The sequence below is a fragment of the Acanthopagrus latus genome, chromosome 8, assembly GCF_904848185.1.
Source record: "Acanthopagrus latus isolate v.2019 chromosome 8, fAcaLat1.1, whole genome shotgun sequence".
Classification (NCBI taxonomy): Eukaryota; Metazoa; Chordata; class Actinopteri; order Spariformes; family Sparidae; genus Acanthopagrus; species Acanthopagrus latus.
The window spans coordinates 5,517,931-5,533,565 of NC_051046.1; the positions used below are offsets into that span (position 1 = coordinate 5,517,931).

At 42.2% G+C, this 15,635-nt stretch overlaps 2 protein-coding genes and 1 non-coding gene across 5 annotated transcripts; 2 read left to right on the plus strand and 1 right to left on the minus strand.

Moving 5' to 3' along the window:
- Positions 1–46: 46 nt before the first annotated feature.
- trnar-acg lies at positions 47–119 on the plus strand. Its single transcript has one exon. It is a non-coding gene; the product is annotated as a tRNA-Arg (tRNA).
- A 552-nt stretch (positions 120–671) lies between these two features.
- Positions 672–8,104, plus strand: fbxo31 (F-box protein 31). 2 transcript variants are annotated; one of them, XM_037108038.1, is made up of 10 exons: positions 672–1,312; positions 2,850–2,921; positions 3,332–3,418; positions 3,898–3,974; positions 4,155–4,322; positions 4,448–4,522; positions 4,620–4,729; positions 4,941–5,094; positions 5,449–5,822; positions 6,231–8,104. In XM_037108038.1, the coding sequence occupies exons 1-10, from the start codon at positions 889–891 to the stop codon at positions 6,451–6,453; spliced, it is 1,764 nt and encodes a 587-aa protein (XP_036963933.1). In that variant the 5' UTR covers positions 672–888; the 3' UTR covers positions 6,454–8,104. The 2 variants fall into 2 exon arrangements, with proteins under 2 accessions (XP_036963933.1, XP_036963935.1); XM_037108040.1 differs by lacking the exon at positions 3,332–3,418 and having other exon boundaries at positions 679–1,312.
- Positions 8,105–8,690: 586 nt separating this feature from the next.
- Positions 8,691–14,825, minus strand: LOC119024862 (cocaine esterase-like). Of its 2 annotated transcripts, none has more exons than XM_037108041.1 (13): positions 14,436–14,825; positions 13,062–13,254; positions 12,842–12,983; positions 12,480–12,613; positions 12,146–12,299; positions 11,944–12,048; positions 11,360–11,458; positions 11,114–11,257; positions 10,945–11,022; positions 9,719–9,857; positions 9,467–9,616; positions 9,305–9,377; positions 8,691–9,227 (listed from the first exon to the last, which is right to left on the minus strand). In XM_037108041.1, the coding sequence occupies exons 1-13, from the start codon at positions 14,509–14,511 to the stop codon at positions 9,044–9,046; spliced, it is 1,671 nt and encodes a 556-aa protein (XP_036963936.1). In that variant the 5' UTR covers positions 14,512–14,825; the 3' UTR covers positions 8,691–9,043. The 2 variants fall into 2 exon arrangements, with proteins under 2 accessions (XP_036963936.1, XP_036963937.1); XM_037108042.1 differs by lacking the exon at positions 14,436–14,825 and adding an exon at positions 14,083–14,113.
- Between the last annotated feature and the right edge of the window lie 810 nt (positions 14,826–15,635).

A 15,635-nucleotide genomic window follows, 5' to 3' on the forward strand; every position in this document is an offset into this window, starting at 1 on the left:
TATGGAACCCTTTAAATTCTCATGGGGGTGCTAATGCATTTGTCTCGGGCTAGTGGCGCAATGGATAACGCGTCTGACTACGGATCAGAAGATTCTAGGTTCGACTCCTGGCTAGCTCGATCTTTTTCTTTCTCAGGAATACTTAACAATTGTTATGATTGCAGATTCGTTCCACATAATAATAATAATAATAATTAAAAAAAACCCAGATTCACTACATCTTGCAGTTTGATTAATTGCAAATCTGTTGAGGAATGTGCACTGGGCAAACACAAAATCCTACATTTGTTCGGTCTTTTTATGGATGTGTTCTGTACAGGAGAGGATTATTATTCCAGGATACAAAATATTTTACTTTTACTGTTTTTATTTAACAGCTACTTACAAATTATTGTGCCGATTAAGATTTTACATACAGAAAAACTGATGATCAGTGTACAGTATGTAAAAAAACAAACAAAATGAGCTCCACCTGGACAAGTTAATTACATGCTGGAACATTAGTAATAATAATCCACATAATAAGTTTTATCCTTATTATATACAGTTTGAGTTTTGAAAGCAGGACTTATATTTGCAGTATTGTTCTTTTTTTTTTTACAGTGGGATACTTATGTTTTATCCCATGTGATCATTATCTTTTAATTCTGATTTAAGTGACAGTTTAGGACACACAGCGAGGGCAGAGGAGACAGACTGAGGAGGTGGACGTGCAGAACAGTGCCTCGACCTGGACTCGAACCCGCGCCGCTACGCTCTTTTACGTGCATCGATGTGACGTCGGAAGAAACGCTTCTGCCCATGCTCACAAGGACAGGAGGCGATCAGCCAGACTGCAGCTGATAGATGTGTTGTAGTGATGTAATGTTGCCTGTTTGGTGACTACGGATGGCTGTTTGTGCCAGGCTCTGCGGAGTGGGTCAGTCGCGGAGGTGCAGGAGGCGACAGCGGCAGAACCAGCAGGATCAAGGCAGCGATTCCGACATGGACGAGGAAGAAGAGGAGCGGATCGTGGGCCAGAGGCAAGGCGACGTCGGCGGCGGCGGTGGAGGCCCGGAGAGCGGCGTCGCCACTGCAGGGCCGAGTGACGCTTGTGAATATGGCAGCGGTCATGTCAACAGAAGAGGCTGCCCGGAGCGCACAAGCACGGGACCTCCACACCCGCAATCATTAGCGGAGCTACCTCCGGAGCTCCTGGTGGAAATATTCTCCTTGCTACCCGGGACAGCGCTGCCAAATGTCGCCCTCGTCTGCAAGAAATTCAAACAAATCCTCCACACCGAGACGATCTGGAGGAGGCGATGCATGGAAGGTAAATATAGCGAGCGAGCGATCATTGAACAGCATTTTAAAACCTTCTAGTGTTGGACGGCTAAAAATAAAGCCCCGAGTGTCATATTATCATCAGATGTGTTGTTGAGCGTGAGATTCCTTCTTTATGTGTATGTGGCTCGGTGCACAGCTGAGCCTCTGGTTCCTCAGAAATGTCTCCCCCCTCCTTTAAAAGCCTTTCTATCGATCAGTACGGGAACAGTGAAGGGAATTACCACAAACCCCCCTGCGTCCTTAGTCACTGCTGTAAAAAAAATAAAAATGAATGAATAAATAAATAAATAAATAAGGACCGAGCTCCCTCACTGTTATCAGGCCCCTGTCAGCCATACTGTGCAGCTGATAAGCCTGTTGATGCAGGGCCGGTCCTTCCCTTTTGGGGGGCCTCTTATAATCACCACCACCACATAAACACCCCCATGTTGTTGAAGAGGACCGCACTGTGGCAACAAATATGTATTATAATGTGCACATAATTACACTGAAAGGCTGTGTAAAACATCTGTAATGTCATATTCTGTGATCTCGCTGTTATTGTTTTGAAATGCCCTGCTGAGTAGCCAGTGTCTCTGCAAAAAATCAATCTGTTCGGCAGTCTGTAGAGCAGTGGAAGGTTGCCTGAGATAGCTTTCACACAGGAAAACTAGTCGACCAGTTCTGCACACAGAAATATGCAAAAAAAAAAATATCAGGATAGATCCAACAGCAAACAGGAAAAAGAAAAACACTAGATAGTTGCTCACTCTAGCTGCTCCAGTGTGACGATTTACTAACATTAATTCTTAATATTGTTAAAAGTTAGTTACAGTAACATGAGCAGTACGCTGGATTATGGGCTCATTAGTTTGCACTGTAGACGGTGTAAGATCAAAGTGTTGGCCTCAGGAATGTTGCCTCCTGAAAAGTTACACAACAACCTGCGTAACAGGCATGATGGGTAAGCTGGAATGCCACTTGTGTGTGTGTTTGTGTATGCGGAGCAGCAATGAAGTATTAAAATCAGTGAATTGAATCAGGCAATCGAACCATTCTTTATTTTAAATACCTGTGAGCACTTTGAAGGCAAAAGCTGCCGAGACAGAAGAAAGCAGTTACAGTAAAGACGCAAATAAATAAAGTTACATGTCCATTTTCACGGGTCTTGTTGTGGCTGCAGAGGCTTTTAACAGCTGCTCGCGTCTCTTGTGCCTCAGGCCGGCTGTGTGTTTTTCAATAATTCTCGTGAATCATCACGAGTAGGACGTGATCGGGTCACTCTCCATCCTGCTGGCTACTATGATAATATTTCCTGTTCAGCTGCTTTCACTTTTAGAGTCACAACATTAGTCAGAGCTGATCTGGACTTTTGCCACTGTTTACTGTTTCACTGCGGAGCTGCGGAAATGTGTAACACCCCCACTCACATTAAGAATTCCATAAATATAGAGGATTTTGATGAAAACCTTAAAAGCGTAAGCAATTCTATCACCATGGATATGCTCTAAATGATAATAATAATACATGTTTTCTCTCTACAGAGTTTGGTATGAAGGATGATCTGAGGAAGATGGAGGTTGGAGGTGTATCCAGCCGGGACCTCTACGTTAAATGTGAGTTTGACTGCTTCTGTGACCCAGTCTAACATTTGGTTCATCTCTTTCCACCATCGGGTCATTTTACATATTTGCACCCTCATGTTTATTTGTGTGTATGAGTCCAGATCCACCCCCCTAATGTAGCAGATTGAAAAAATAGTCCCAGCATATCACTTTCTTTGATTGTTGATAGATGAACTTTATTCATATTTTAGTGAAGTCTCTCCCTTCCTGTTTGTTTATCAGCAGATTTATAGAGCTCGTTTTGCATTATGAAATTCCAGCTGCCATAAAAAAAAAAAAAAAGCGCGCCAGGCAAAGTGGCGGCAGCTGTTGGCTCTTTGAATATATCATTTTTGCAGTTGCACCGAGCCCGCCTCGGTCCTGGTGGCTGCTCTACACATGCCTGTGTTGTGCCCGTCCAGGTGTCAACCCGCGGGTGAAGTCTGGGCGCTTTATGAAGCTCCTCCCGGACTACGAGCACATGGACTATAGAGACGTGTATACACACTGTATGTACATGAGCCTCCGAGTGGCTGACCTTAGCATGAGGGGGTTGTGCGTGGGTGTGTGTGTGTGTGTGTGAGCAAGTTTTGTTTCATGGATTTCATTTGCAAGCCAACAGTTGCAGCAGTGTTTATGCATCCTGTTAATAATTCTCCTCAGCACTGTTTGCTTTCATATTAACTCGGTCGGTGTGTGTGTGTGTGTGTGTGTGTGTGTGTGTGTTTGTGTGTGTGTGTGTGTGTGTGTGTGTGTGTGTATTGTTTGGACTGGCTGACGGGAGCGTGGTCAGTTTACACTTTCTTCTCTTTGGGTTTACATCTCATGGACTCCATCCTGGCAGCAGACATTAAACAAAGTTGTCAGTCTGCAGGTTTTAACTTCCCCTCTGTTGTTTTTAACCATGCACGGTGTAAGTTTTTAATATGGGTGCATGGTTTTGCAGAAACTGATCAGTGCTGTGCGACGTTGTGCTCTTGTGTTGCAGTGCTTCACCCGTACAGACATATATTGGGCTTGTGGCAGCCTGACATAGGCCCATATGGGGGATTGCTCAATGTTGTGGTAAGTAGCGTGTTTCTCAGTCTCATTTGTGGTAAAATGAGGAACGAGTGACCACAATTTACAGTTTGTTGATCTCTCGCTCGAGTCAGATGCCAGTCATCTACGAAGAAGCAGCAACAGGCGGTTTTAGCGCCAAATCAATGGGCGATACATTTTTTTTTGAATGTGTTTGTCATTCAGGTGGACGGGCTCTTCATCATCGGCTGGATGTATCTGCCGCCTCATGACCCTCGTGTGGAGGACCCCATGAGAAGACGGCCGCTCTTCCGCATCCACATGTGGGAGAGCAAAAAGGCCACTGTGGAGTGCATGTACGGACACAAAGGTCCCCACAAAGGAGATATTCAGGTACAGGACTTATTATTGCACAGCATAAAAGCTTCTCTGTGCGCCAAAGAATACTTGCATTTGAGGTTATAAACCAATTAAAAGTAGATCATCCTTTAATATGTGTCATATTGTGTTATTTTTAGACTGGGAAGAAGGACGAGTTTTCAACAAAGTGCAACCAGACTGATCATCACCGCATGCCGGGGGGCAGACAGGAGGTGACACTTGTTGACTTGACTTACTTATTTTGAAGCCCACATACGATGATAATTTCAACTTCTATGTTAATCTTCTATAATGTCCATGTGTGTTTAGGAGTTCAGGACATGGTTGGAGGAAGAATGGGGCCGGACGCTGGAAGAAATCTTCCACGAGCACATGCAGGAGCTCATCCTGATGAAGTTCATCTACACCAGTCAATACGAGTATGAGTCTCCTCCTTACATCACACTTTCTCCGAGGCTGAGATCGAGTTTCCCTTATTGGTTAAACAGTAATGAACAGAATGACTTGTTCTCTTAAAATATGACCCTGATTCCCACCTATGGATTAATGTGTAACTTGTACCTGGAGATTTGATGGAGCTGGCAGAGGTTCAAGTAAAATCTGTGGCTTTCGTCTGCTTTCTTGTGACAGTAACTGCTTGACATACCGGAGGATATACCTGCCTCCCACGATGCCGTCTGATCTGCTGCAGCCGGGCCTCTTCAAAGGCACCTACGGCAGTCACGGCTTGGAGATCGTCATGCTCAGTTTCCACGAGACTTCTGCGAGAGCCACCAAGCTCACTGTAAGTCGGTGAATAATCGTTATCGGACACCGTGTTTGTTTTTTCGCGTGCATGTTGGCCCTGCAGTATGAAGCACTTACAGCCTCGCAGCAGATCTTCAAACACATTGATGTTTTCCACAAAAGTACTGTTTTCCTGAAAATCATTTTTCTTGTTCATGCCCGTTAGCTCATCCTCCTCCTCTACAACAACAAACCAGTCAGCCAGAGTTCCTGATGTTATCACTCAGGCTTTTATCGGTCACTATACAGCCAAGTGCCTTTGAACGGAACATTCCCAATGTTTTGACCTGCACTGACCCACCAGATTTCATCTGCTAGTTCTGCAGAATGTAATTTTTTCTCCCTCTTGCAGGGAGACCCCAATGTTCCTGCGGGCCAACTCACTTTGGATGTTGACCTGAGCCGGCCCGTGGTCCTCCCAGACTTGGAGCAACAGCGCAACATAGAGGAGCTGTCCCGGCTCGTACTGGGGGTACATGAGGAAGTACAGAGAGAAGCGGAACAACGGGCCAAGGGCGCTTCTGCCACAGCTGGAGGTGCAGCAGAGGGGGCCTGTGGCAGCACCAGTGCAGAAGCAGGAGTGGAGGCAGACCACGGCGTCTGTTTAGACAGCTGCCAGCCCGAACCCAGCAGCACCACCACCAATGTTGATGAAGCCAAGCCCTTCGTCCTGCCCCTGGGGGTTACGGCTCGCAACGAGGTGTACCCTCGCACCTGTAGGAAATGGTAAGGACTTGTCTAAGAGAGCTTGATAATGTATACAGTCTAAATTCCACTGGTGGATTGATTGTGGCTGCCTTTGCCCCAGAGACAGCGATGTTAGACACAGTGTGCCTATTGTTCCTGAGCTGTACTCAGCTGAGCTACAGTATGCTGTTGAAAGTTCAGTCTCTCATTATGGCCGGTCTTTATGTGTTCTGTATGTAAGCTGAGCATGGGAAAATTCAAATGAGGATAGTGATTATGACTATTTTTGACTTCCACAATAAATTCAACTTGGTATTGTGCAAAATGGACGGATGCCGTTTCTTCTAGTTTATTAATTCATAGGATAAGTAAAAGTATAAGTAAAATACTGCTACTATTACTGTTTTCTGTACTCAATGTTGACGAGCTGTTGTTCCTCCGTTGCAGCTTCTATGGGACAGGCCTGATTGCTGGGCATGGCTTCACCAGTCCGGAGCGCACCCCGGGGCTCTTTGTGCTGTTTGATCAGGACCGTTTTGGTTTCATCTGGCTGGAATTGAAGTCTTTCAGTCTGTACAGTCGCCTGACGGACAACCTGGCCCACGCTCACGCCCCAAACATGGAGCGATTTGAGGCCATGCTGCGCAACATGCAGTCCTGGACATCCTGATGCACCACGCTTTAAGTCCCCCTCCCACAAAACCATGACACACGAATCACCTCTGTCCTCCGCTGGAAATGTTACTATGACGATAGCTCATGATCTTAACTCTCCAGGTTCCGTCTGTTACCCAAACGCGTTGGGTTTTACTGTGTAATTAAGCAAGTTATACCACCCCAATCACTTGGAAAGGCCCCCCCCCTCCCCAAGACACCATTCATCACCTCACCCCAGTACGACCTTAATCCTCCCGTGCAGCATGATTAACAGGTTACATAAATGTGTTTTTTTTTATTTATTTATTTATTCCCTGCAGGAGAAAAGGAATGATTATTTGAAACCAACTATAATGGATCAAACTGTATGTGCCTCTGATTCTAAAACCATGTCTGTACTTGGTAGTGCTTGAAGAAGATAAAGGTGTCCAATGTATTCCACTATATAGTATTATACCGATTTTAGTGCCCAACATATTAAAACTGCATGCTGCGTTTTTTTTATTTAGATCTAACTGCACTCATAACACTCATAACCATTATCTGAACATGATGTTTTATTTTCATGAAGCAGCATGCCCCTTTTTCTTTTCTTTTTTTTGCTTTAGAGACATTAGAATTAAGAGAAACAAAAGACGGCATCTCAGGTGCTTTTCTCTTCACCACATGTCAGCGAAAATCGAGACAGAAGTATTAATGTGTATAACAGAAATGTCATTAATAGTCCAGTAGGAATACTGAGTTTTACAACCGTGCGATTTTCTAATCATTGACAAGAGATAATTAGTTGTCTTATCAAACACTGTAGCTATATCAGACTGACACCAGTTTGCCCTTTGAATTCAAGAGATATCTTTTTCAGTGATATGCTTTGGCTCATGGTCATACATGGAAGATAATAAATGTCGCCACACCTGCCATAGCATTATGTAAGTTGGAAAGATGTATTTTACTGCAATAGAATAATGTAACCTATACATAAACTAAATTCAGTCGAGATAATGCGGTTTATGTGCTTATGTATTATGATCTGAAATGTCTCTTTACCTTTTAAAATGTATTGCATTTGTCGTTTGTTTAAATGGCTGACGTGACGTTTGCCTGGCTTTATTCCTGCAAAAAGCTAACCAGTTTTCCGATTAATCACAAACTTGAGACCAGGCTAGCTGAACATTATACGAACTAACAGCTCAAAGTGCATCTCAAAGTACCCAGTAAGTGTCTGTATGTCCCATCACGGCCTGATGGTGGTGCCCAGTAGCTTTCCTACTCCAAGTGCACTTTTCTGGGCAGTATAGTGAATCATTCGAAACCACTGGCCAGCACTTTTCTATCAAGACTGCAGCTTTACTAACATTTGCAAAAAAAATAAATAAAAAAATGTCTGCTCAAGCATCATCGACTTAATTTAGTCACATTTTATTAATTTCCCCTGCAATGTACAGCATTTGTTTGATACATTCTCCCCTCTGCAAGCCCTCTGTATCCAGCTATTTGAATGATTTGCCTTTGAAAAATGTTGCTTTGTGCTATTTTCGATGTCATACGCCTGTTTTGTGAAAAACTGAGTTTGCCTCATTCAACTGCTCACATCGGACTTCAGGGAGCTTTTCAGCTTAAGCGCTCTTCTCAGTAATAAAAAAAAAAAATTACAAAACTGAAAAGAACCTTTTTGTCAGATCTGTTGATTTTGTTTTGGTTTGTATGTGTATCACACTACTGCAATGATGCATGTAAACTGTTCTCAACCGTCACTTAAAAAAACATTATCTGCTGTTTTGGTGTTTTATTGGAGAGACAGTTACATTTTGATTACAAGATTTGTTGCAGCTCACAGTACAGCCCTACATTACACAAGTAGTCAACACAAAGCAAACAAACCACTGTTATCTCCATAAAACATGAGCTTAATGGACCCTTGTTCACCTCTCATAGAAGAGTGTTGGACCAACAAAACCCTGGAATTTGGACCGTCTGGTAATCCATGTTAACCCTTTCACATCAGTGCCCACACTGTTTGTGTTTATTGGTGGACTCATTTTTTAAAACTTGCTGCTAAAATACACTCTTGGATGCTCCTATGGTAGGTAAGACATGATAAAGTGCCCTCTAGGAATACATTTTCTTCATATTTTTCACCCCTATGTCGACAATTTTGTAGTTTGTGTAAATAGAGGGAGAAACAGTTGGACAATGTTGAATCAGGTGGATACAAACACGTCTAAATAATACACGATTTTACACAACAACTTCAAAAGATATTTTTATTTTGGATCATTAAAGTAGATATTAATACTGTGAGTTCCTGGTGGTGAAGAGGCCCTGCATATTTCTTTTGGGGCTTTTTAGATTTTATAGAAAACTTAGTGAGCTGAAGTGATCTGCCTTGGACAACTTTCAGGTCAATTGGTGAACTGGGAAAAATCCTCTGAACAAACATTTTGAAAGGACCTCCTTCTACATTACAAACAACGTGTTCTGCAAAGGCTACAAAAAGTAAATCAAGATGTTAAAATATTAATTTTGTGAGGCGTGTTGAAGGGTAATACTGAATCATAAAAAAAACTATAATTTATGTACTGGATACAGAAGAGGTGACTGCTCTAAAGCTCGCTGTGATTCTTCCCTTTCTGTTGTTGGATCTTCTCTAGGAGCGTCTGAGTCAGGAAGACAAACCGGTCCTTCTTCAAGCTCTGACCAGTTACCTGCTCCTTTAAACGAATTTTCAGGTAGTGTTCTTCTGCTCCATACTTTGGCCAGTGGGCAAGACCATCCCCATTGGGAGACCTAGACACATACAGACGTTAAAAACAAGTTTGTATTAATATTGTTATATTATAATACATAATGAGATTAATTCTTACCCTGTGCGGGCAAAGTTAGCCCAGTAGCTCATCATGGTTCTGCTCAACTGCATCTCCTCTTCAGAGCATTCACCTAAAACAACGATATTCTTGTTACACATCCAGAGAAAATCCAGACCTCTGGTGCTCTGCTCAAAAAATATTTTTTTATATTGCACTTACCACTTAACTTGACATGGGAAGTTGCGAAGCAAAATCCTAATACTGTCATGATTTCATCTGTATGGTCACAGCCGACAAAGCTCGGCCTTCTGTCCTGCAGGAGTTTGGGAGGATACTGGTACTCATACAGGTACACAGGGGCGCCTGCATCTATTAGCGGACAAATGAGTGTCATATTATGTTGCTGTATGACAGTGAATATTAATTAGTAATTCTTAAATTGGTTGGAGTAGTCTTAAGTAAATAACCTACTTCTGTGGGTATTTGCTGCCTTTATGGCTGGAATGTTGAACATCAGATCTCCCAGCATCTCTGTGAACCCATCTCTATTTTTCACTCGATCTTCACTGTTTCTAATGTATTCCTCTACGATCAAACCTCTGACGATGGGCTTGAGAAAAAGAGCAACACATGTGTTAAAGAGGTCCGAGCATAATGACACAGTAATACTGTCTCTTTTGTCTGTCTTATGAAGTGTCCTGATAATTGTTTATATTATTTATTGCATTTGTTTAAGTTGGTAAAGTGTTCTGATGTGGGCCTATACATTTATTGCTGCTGTTAATATTTGTGTGGTTTGTATGTGCGAGTGAAGCCAAAATGTCCCATGTTTTGAAAGGCCTTCGAACGCCTCAGGTTTCTCTAATTTGGGTTCTCATTTGTTTGGGCAGGTGTCAATCATTTTCTATGGCATTGGGATTAACCTGTGGTATTGTCAGAGGGGCGGGACTAGAGGGAAAGAGAGGGAAACGAAGAGTGACAGAGACAGAAGCAGGAAGACATTAATTCTGAGCAAGTTTTCATACAACTTTATAAAAAAAAAGCTGTAATTTACGGTTATCAACTGTGAGTTTACACGAGTGTTTGCCTCTTCTGTTAAGAGTGTAACTGAGCTTGTTTTAGAAGTGAAGGGCTCATTACTGAAGAACATGATGGGACTTTTGCTAGCAGTTAGCATCGACAACTGCTAATCAGGAGATGCTGTGCTACGAGGTTGGACCGCCAAGAGACGCTTCAAGCTTCAGGACAGGACCAAGCATCTGGACGGGTCTCTGGTCGTTGCCTCTGGGAAGATGTTTTGGAGGAAATTGCGGGATCGGGTGTGAGTATGCTGACCTGCCCTTTCAAAGTGGTTTTCTATATGAACTCCAGCATGCGCGCCATTACTGGTACCACTGAAACACTAACATTACACTACTACTATTTTGTAGGTTTCTAATGTGCGTGTATTTCTTGGTTATGAGGTGATTCAAAACAAAGGAAAAATATATGAGCCACAAGGTTCAGACATTAAAGCTGTTTATTACTTCAAAATCCTTGTTTGAAGGTGTTTTTCATGCTGATGATTTTCAATGTGTGTCAATTACTGTAAAACATCCCACATTATGCATTTAAGTAGCTTTCACCTGTTTGCTCCCATACAGTCTGATACATAAAAGGGGTATTCATGAAAAGCTAAGCGAGAGGGCCACACTTACATCAGGGTAGAAGATGGAAATTACGTTCTGGACCTGCTCCAGATCCATTCCCTCAGCCCAGTTCGGAGGAGCAAAGAACTAAGAGAAGACACAGCTGGAATTAACATTTCAGACAAAATCGAAATGTTTAATGGGTTGATATTGCAATCAATTAAGCTATCACACTTACATCAGCAATTATCCAGCCCCCTTCATCATCATTAACACCAGTCATGAATGGCACAGTGAGAAGTTCATGTTTCTGGAACAGCTCGTCAACAGGTTTGGCCAGGAAGTGTCCATCAACAGTTATGGGATAACTTAATAGTAAATTCTTGAGAGAAGAAAATTAATGAGGAGAAAAATTTATGAACACAGCTGCATAATAACAATCCCATTAAGTCAATTGTTTTTTGTTTTGCGTACAATAACTTACATTTGTAAGATCCATAAAAGTATCGAAATCGAGGTTTTTCATGCAGTCAGCGAGTTTCTCTGTGCTTTCGAAGCTACAGCCAGTTTCATTCGCAACCATCTGAGGAAATTTCAGAAAAACAAACAGGCTGTGATATTCTCAGTATAGTACACAAAAGCTTGGCACTAAGTAGAGCGCATACCTCCGCCAAGGCCCAACAGTCCCCTTTAATTCAATCAAGTCTAATCCAGTATGGAACTCGATAGTCCTGTATTACTCTGAAAGCAACCCTTAACTGCTTAACCATAATTTGAGCTCACCAGATCTAGGAACCACATCAAATTGTACTCACTGATAGATACCAGCCACCTAAATGCACCAGTTTTTTCTTCTTTCTTCTTCCTCCATCAAGCTCAATCCAGTATTCCATGAGAAATAAATGCCGTATCTCGCTTTGTTAAAAAAAGCTTCGTCCCTCGTCTATTGTGGGCTGGGACACAACCTCCACCTAAGTTCCATTGAAATCTGTTCAGTAATTTTTGTTTAATCCTGCACATGAACCAACCAGCGTAACAAAGAAAACAATAAATACACTGATAATCAACCTGTGTCGTAGGTAGAGGATCATTTGCCAGGAATAAATCCATTGAAGCAGTGCCACTCTCAGCAATGGCATGGTGGAACAGGCCGTTGGACAGTGGAGAGAGAAGCTGTTGATTTAAGTTACAAAAATTGAGAGTTTATTTGAACTGCAGGAACTTTGCAGTAAGTGAAAAAAAAGTGCTTTACGTGCTGAAGGATCCTTACCAGGAAGCATACGCTTATGCCACCAGCCGACTCCCCAAATATAGTAACTAAATCTGGGTTTCCTCCAAAGTTGTGAATGTGCTCCTGGACCCACCTCAGAGCTTGGACCTGGTCAAGCAGACCAAAGTTCCCTGACATGTGCTCATCTCCAGTGCTGGATAGAACACACAAATATGAATTGCAAACCTAAGTTTACAACTACTGATCAAAATGACTAAATATAAAGTACAATAAAGAGAAAATAAAGTTTTGAAAAAATGGATTGTAGTTCACATTTTGCACAGATGCAATCAAAAGAAGTTAAAGTCTTAGTTTTTAGTTGTTTTTTCTTTACCTGAGAAAGCCCAGAGCCCCCAAACGATACTGGATCAGAACCACAACCACATCCTGGTACGCAGCCATGGCAGACCCATCATATGTTGAAGCTGACCCCATAGTAAACCCTCCGCCATGGATCCAGACCATGACCTGGCAAGACATAAGGACATTTTAACTTAATTCTGACGGAGCTCGTAAGAATAAAACTGCAATAAAAATAAACTACAACAAAGAAAACAAAGACTGTTATCCAACAAAAACTGGTTGTGAAAAATCAGGTATATTTAGAGGTGATCCCTTTGCAGTCCAATTCTAAATAATTGGCCATTGGGGATTCTTCAACAGGAAAAAAAAATGTAAACTTCTCCATGAACTTACCGGGAGCTTGGCGTTGGGAGCTCTGTTTGCAGGCGTGTAGATATTGAGGTAAAGGCAGTCTTCTGAAATGTCTGGGATTCCTGGCAGCGTTACACCCAATTTTTCAAGCAGATCAATAGTGCGATTAATATGCTGAACACACCTGAAAAGAGAGACATGTATTTTCAGCAAGTATTGTCATAATTTCTCCAAGCGTGATATGCAACAAATGAGGCCTTACATGAGTGGCTGCTGGGTGGCATCCCTCACTCCATTCCAGGCCTCCACAGGCTGTGGTGCTGCCAGTCTCAGAGCAGGGCCTACAGGTGGCTTGGCGAATGGGACACCCAGGAAGGCATGGACTCCAGCCTCCTTCCCCTTGACGCTCACAAACGTACCTCTCAGGCTGCCGAGCTTTGTTTGGACTTCAGGTGCTTCAGGCAATGAGGCAGATTCATAATGTGACATGTCACAATTCATCAATTCATTTTCCATTTCCAATTTAAGTACATAAAAATAAATATTTCTTCCAAATATGGCACAGATGGTTGGTTTTGGCAGTTTATGCTGCAAGTAAGGAGTGTTGCATAATACAGCTACTTTCATTTCAGCTCTGTTGCGCCATGTGAAAGAATCACTGTTCCTCTTTCTCGTGATTGCCATCCAGTTATAACTCACTTATAGTTCTAAAGTTAGATGGCATTAGTTGACACGACAGAAAACTAAACAACAACTTTGTTAACAGATTAATCGTGAACAGCTGCTGGTTCCTTCTTCTCCAGTGTGGCGAATTAGACTGTTTATACCAAACATTTTGATGATATCACCTGAGATGTTCAACTATTTGAACTAAAACTTTATACAGTTAATGATTATTAAAGTATTTCCAACATATGAATTATTAATAAAATGTAGCTGTCCAAACCTACTCTGTGCCTGTAGTGTGCCGACATCCTCTCTCAACATAAGCGGTTTGGATAATTTGACTAAATTGCCTGCTGGGTATTTATTTAAACGGTTTGGTTCCTTTGTAAAGTCATGTTAACAATCTCTAGAACTAACCTGGTGGATAACATGTTATCATGATAGAAAAAATTATAAACACACCCACAGTTACTCTCATTAAATATTAAGCTGCATAAAGCCACTACCAGCCAACATATATGAATATCACACCCCGGCTTTTAATTTCACCTTTGGACACAACGAGCGTGGGCGGGGATGTGGTTGAGAGGGTAAACAATGTCAGCTTATTAACTCACCTGCATTTAGCCTCATTTCATACAGGGTTTCTTTTTAAGACTTTTTAAGATCTTAAATATTAGACAGGTCGAGCAGAACTGGGTGAACTTGGACCGGAAACCGGTGACCAACGCGTGCAGAAGTGTGTGACAGCGTTTTCAGAAACTAACTGGTGTTGTTTCGATTTTGCGTGTGACACCAGCAGCGGGCATCGCCAGTATGTGGGTGAGAGGGTAAACAGAGTCAACAAGCACCTGTGAGAGGTGCATTTAAAAAGCGGATACACTGCAGCTGGGGTCGGCTCGTGCTGTACAGTGATGCTAATTAATGTCGACGATGCATCATGCAAATAAAGTAGCAATGTCCTTCTTACCGTGTAGGTCTGCAGCCACGCACATAAACAAAACGGACATAAAACAGAAGTAAGTCTGCTGCTCTCGGAGCTCCATGGTGGGGCTGTGACGGGTTGCGACACTCTGCTGGAGGAAGCGCAGAGACGAAGTGCTGCCTCCCAGGAAGCCTCCTGCTTTTAACTCGGACAGAGGCCGTGCTGCAGCTCACAGAATGACATCATCAGGTTTGACAACACGACGACAGGTGATAACCGAGGTGAGACCTTCCGCCTCCTGTCAAGGTCCAGTGACTTTCTCAAAAAACCCTAAACAAGAAAGCTAAATAAAGAGCAGTAGAACCAGCCTCCAGTTCGAGAAACACGCCAACGCAAGTCCCCACTTCGTTGCGCCCCCACTTTGTTTTGAGGTGCTCGTGTATGCTAGGCATTACGGTAAAAGTGACGAGGAAATAGTTTCAAAATAAAAGCGATGTTCCGGAACAAGGAAATGAATAAAAATGCAAAATTAAGAATGTTAAAATCAGTGCGGTTATAAAATTAACAAAGTTGATGTTCTCTTATGCCACAGACAAATATTAGGCCATGACTATGTAGAATTTCAAAATTAAAGCCATTCATTTCAAAATTAAAGCCATTAATAAAAGTACCGACATGGAAGGCCTTAGTTATTGCAAACTGTACACAAAAGGCCAAAACATATTCTCACCTCTGATCACAAAGTCTCCAAAACGGAAAATTGTCAGAAATGAAGAATAAAAAATTAAATTGCCTATTTGGCAGTTACAGAGTGGCTGTGGTTTTATACCCCCACTGGCATTATTATTCATTATGTAATTAACTGGGTTATGGTTCAAATCCCAGTCTGTGTGAACTGCCGGAGGAAAGCTGCGTACAGGTTTAAAAAGGGGTTTGACAAGTTTGAAAATACAACAAAAAAAAAGTCTATCACTTAATCTACTGCCACCCCTCTATATATCTGACAAGACGAATCTGCCTGCTGTTAACCAGCTTGGTAATTAAATGAACATTCTGATTGATTTACGCGTCAACACAGTTTCTGTCTTGAACACTTGATCCATTTATTGTCCTTCATATGTGTTCTTTTATAGATCAAACATAATATTTCTCCTTTGTAAACAAAACAATAATAACTTAAAATCAGCTACTACTTGTCTCTGTCTGCTATACACAGTGTGAGCGGTCAAAAATATTTTTACCTGT

Bases quoted from the DNA above. Each gene is read 5' to 3' on its own strand.
- fbxo31 (XM_037108038.1), top strand. From the start codon at position 889: ATGGCTGTTTGTGCCAGGCTCTGCGGAGTGGGTCAGTCGCGGAGGTGC. The intron at 3,975-4,154 runs GTAAGTAGCGTG...TTTGTCATTCAG, and splicing joins GGGGATTGCTCAATGTTGTG to GTGGACGGGCTCTTCATCAT. The intron at 4,523-4,619 runs GTGACACTTGTT...ATGTGTGTTTAG, and splicing joins TGCCGGGGGGCAGACAGGAG to GAGTTCAGGACATGGTTGGA.
- LOC119024862 (XM_037108041.1), bottom strand. From the start codon at position 14,511: ATGGAGCTCCGAGAGCAGCAGACTTACTTCTGTTTTATGTCCGTTTTG. The intron at 12,300-12,479 runs GTAAAGAAAAAA...TGTTCTATCCAG, and splicing joins GGGGCTCTGGGCTTTCTCAG to CACTGGAGATGAGCACATGT. The intron at 9,617-9,718 runs GTAGGTTATTTA...GTCCGCTAATAG, and splicing joins GGCAGCAAATACCCACAGAA to ATGCAGGCGCCCCTGTGTAC.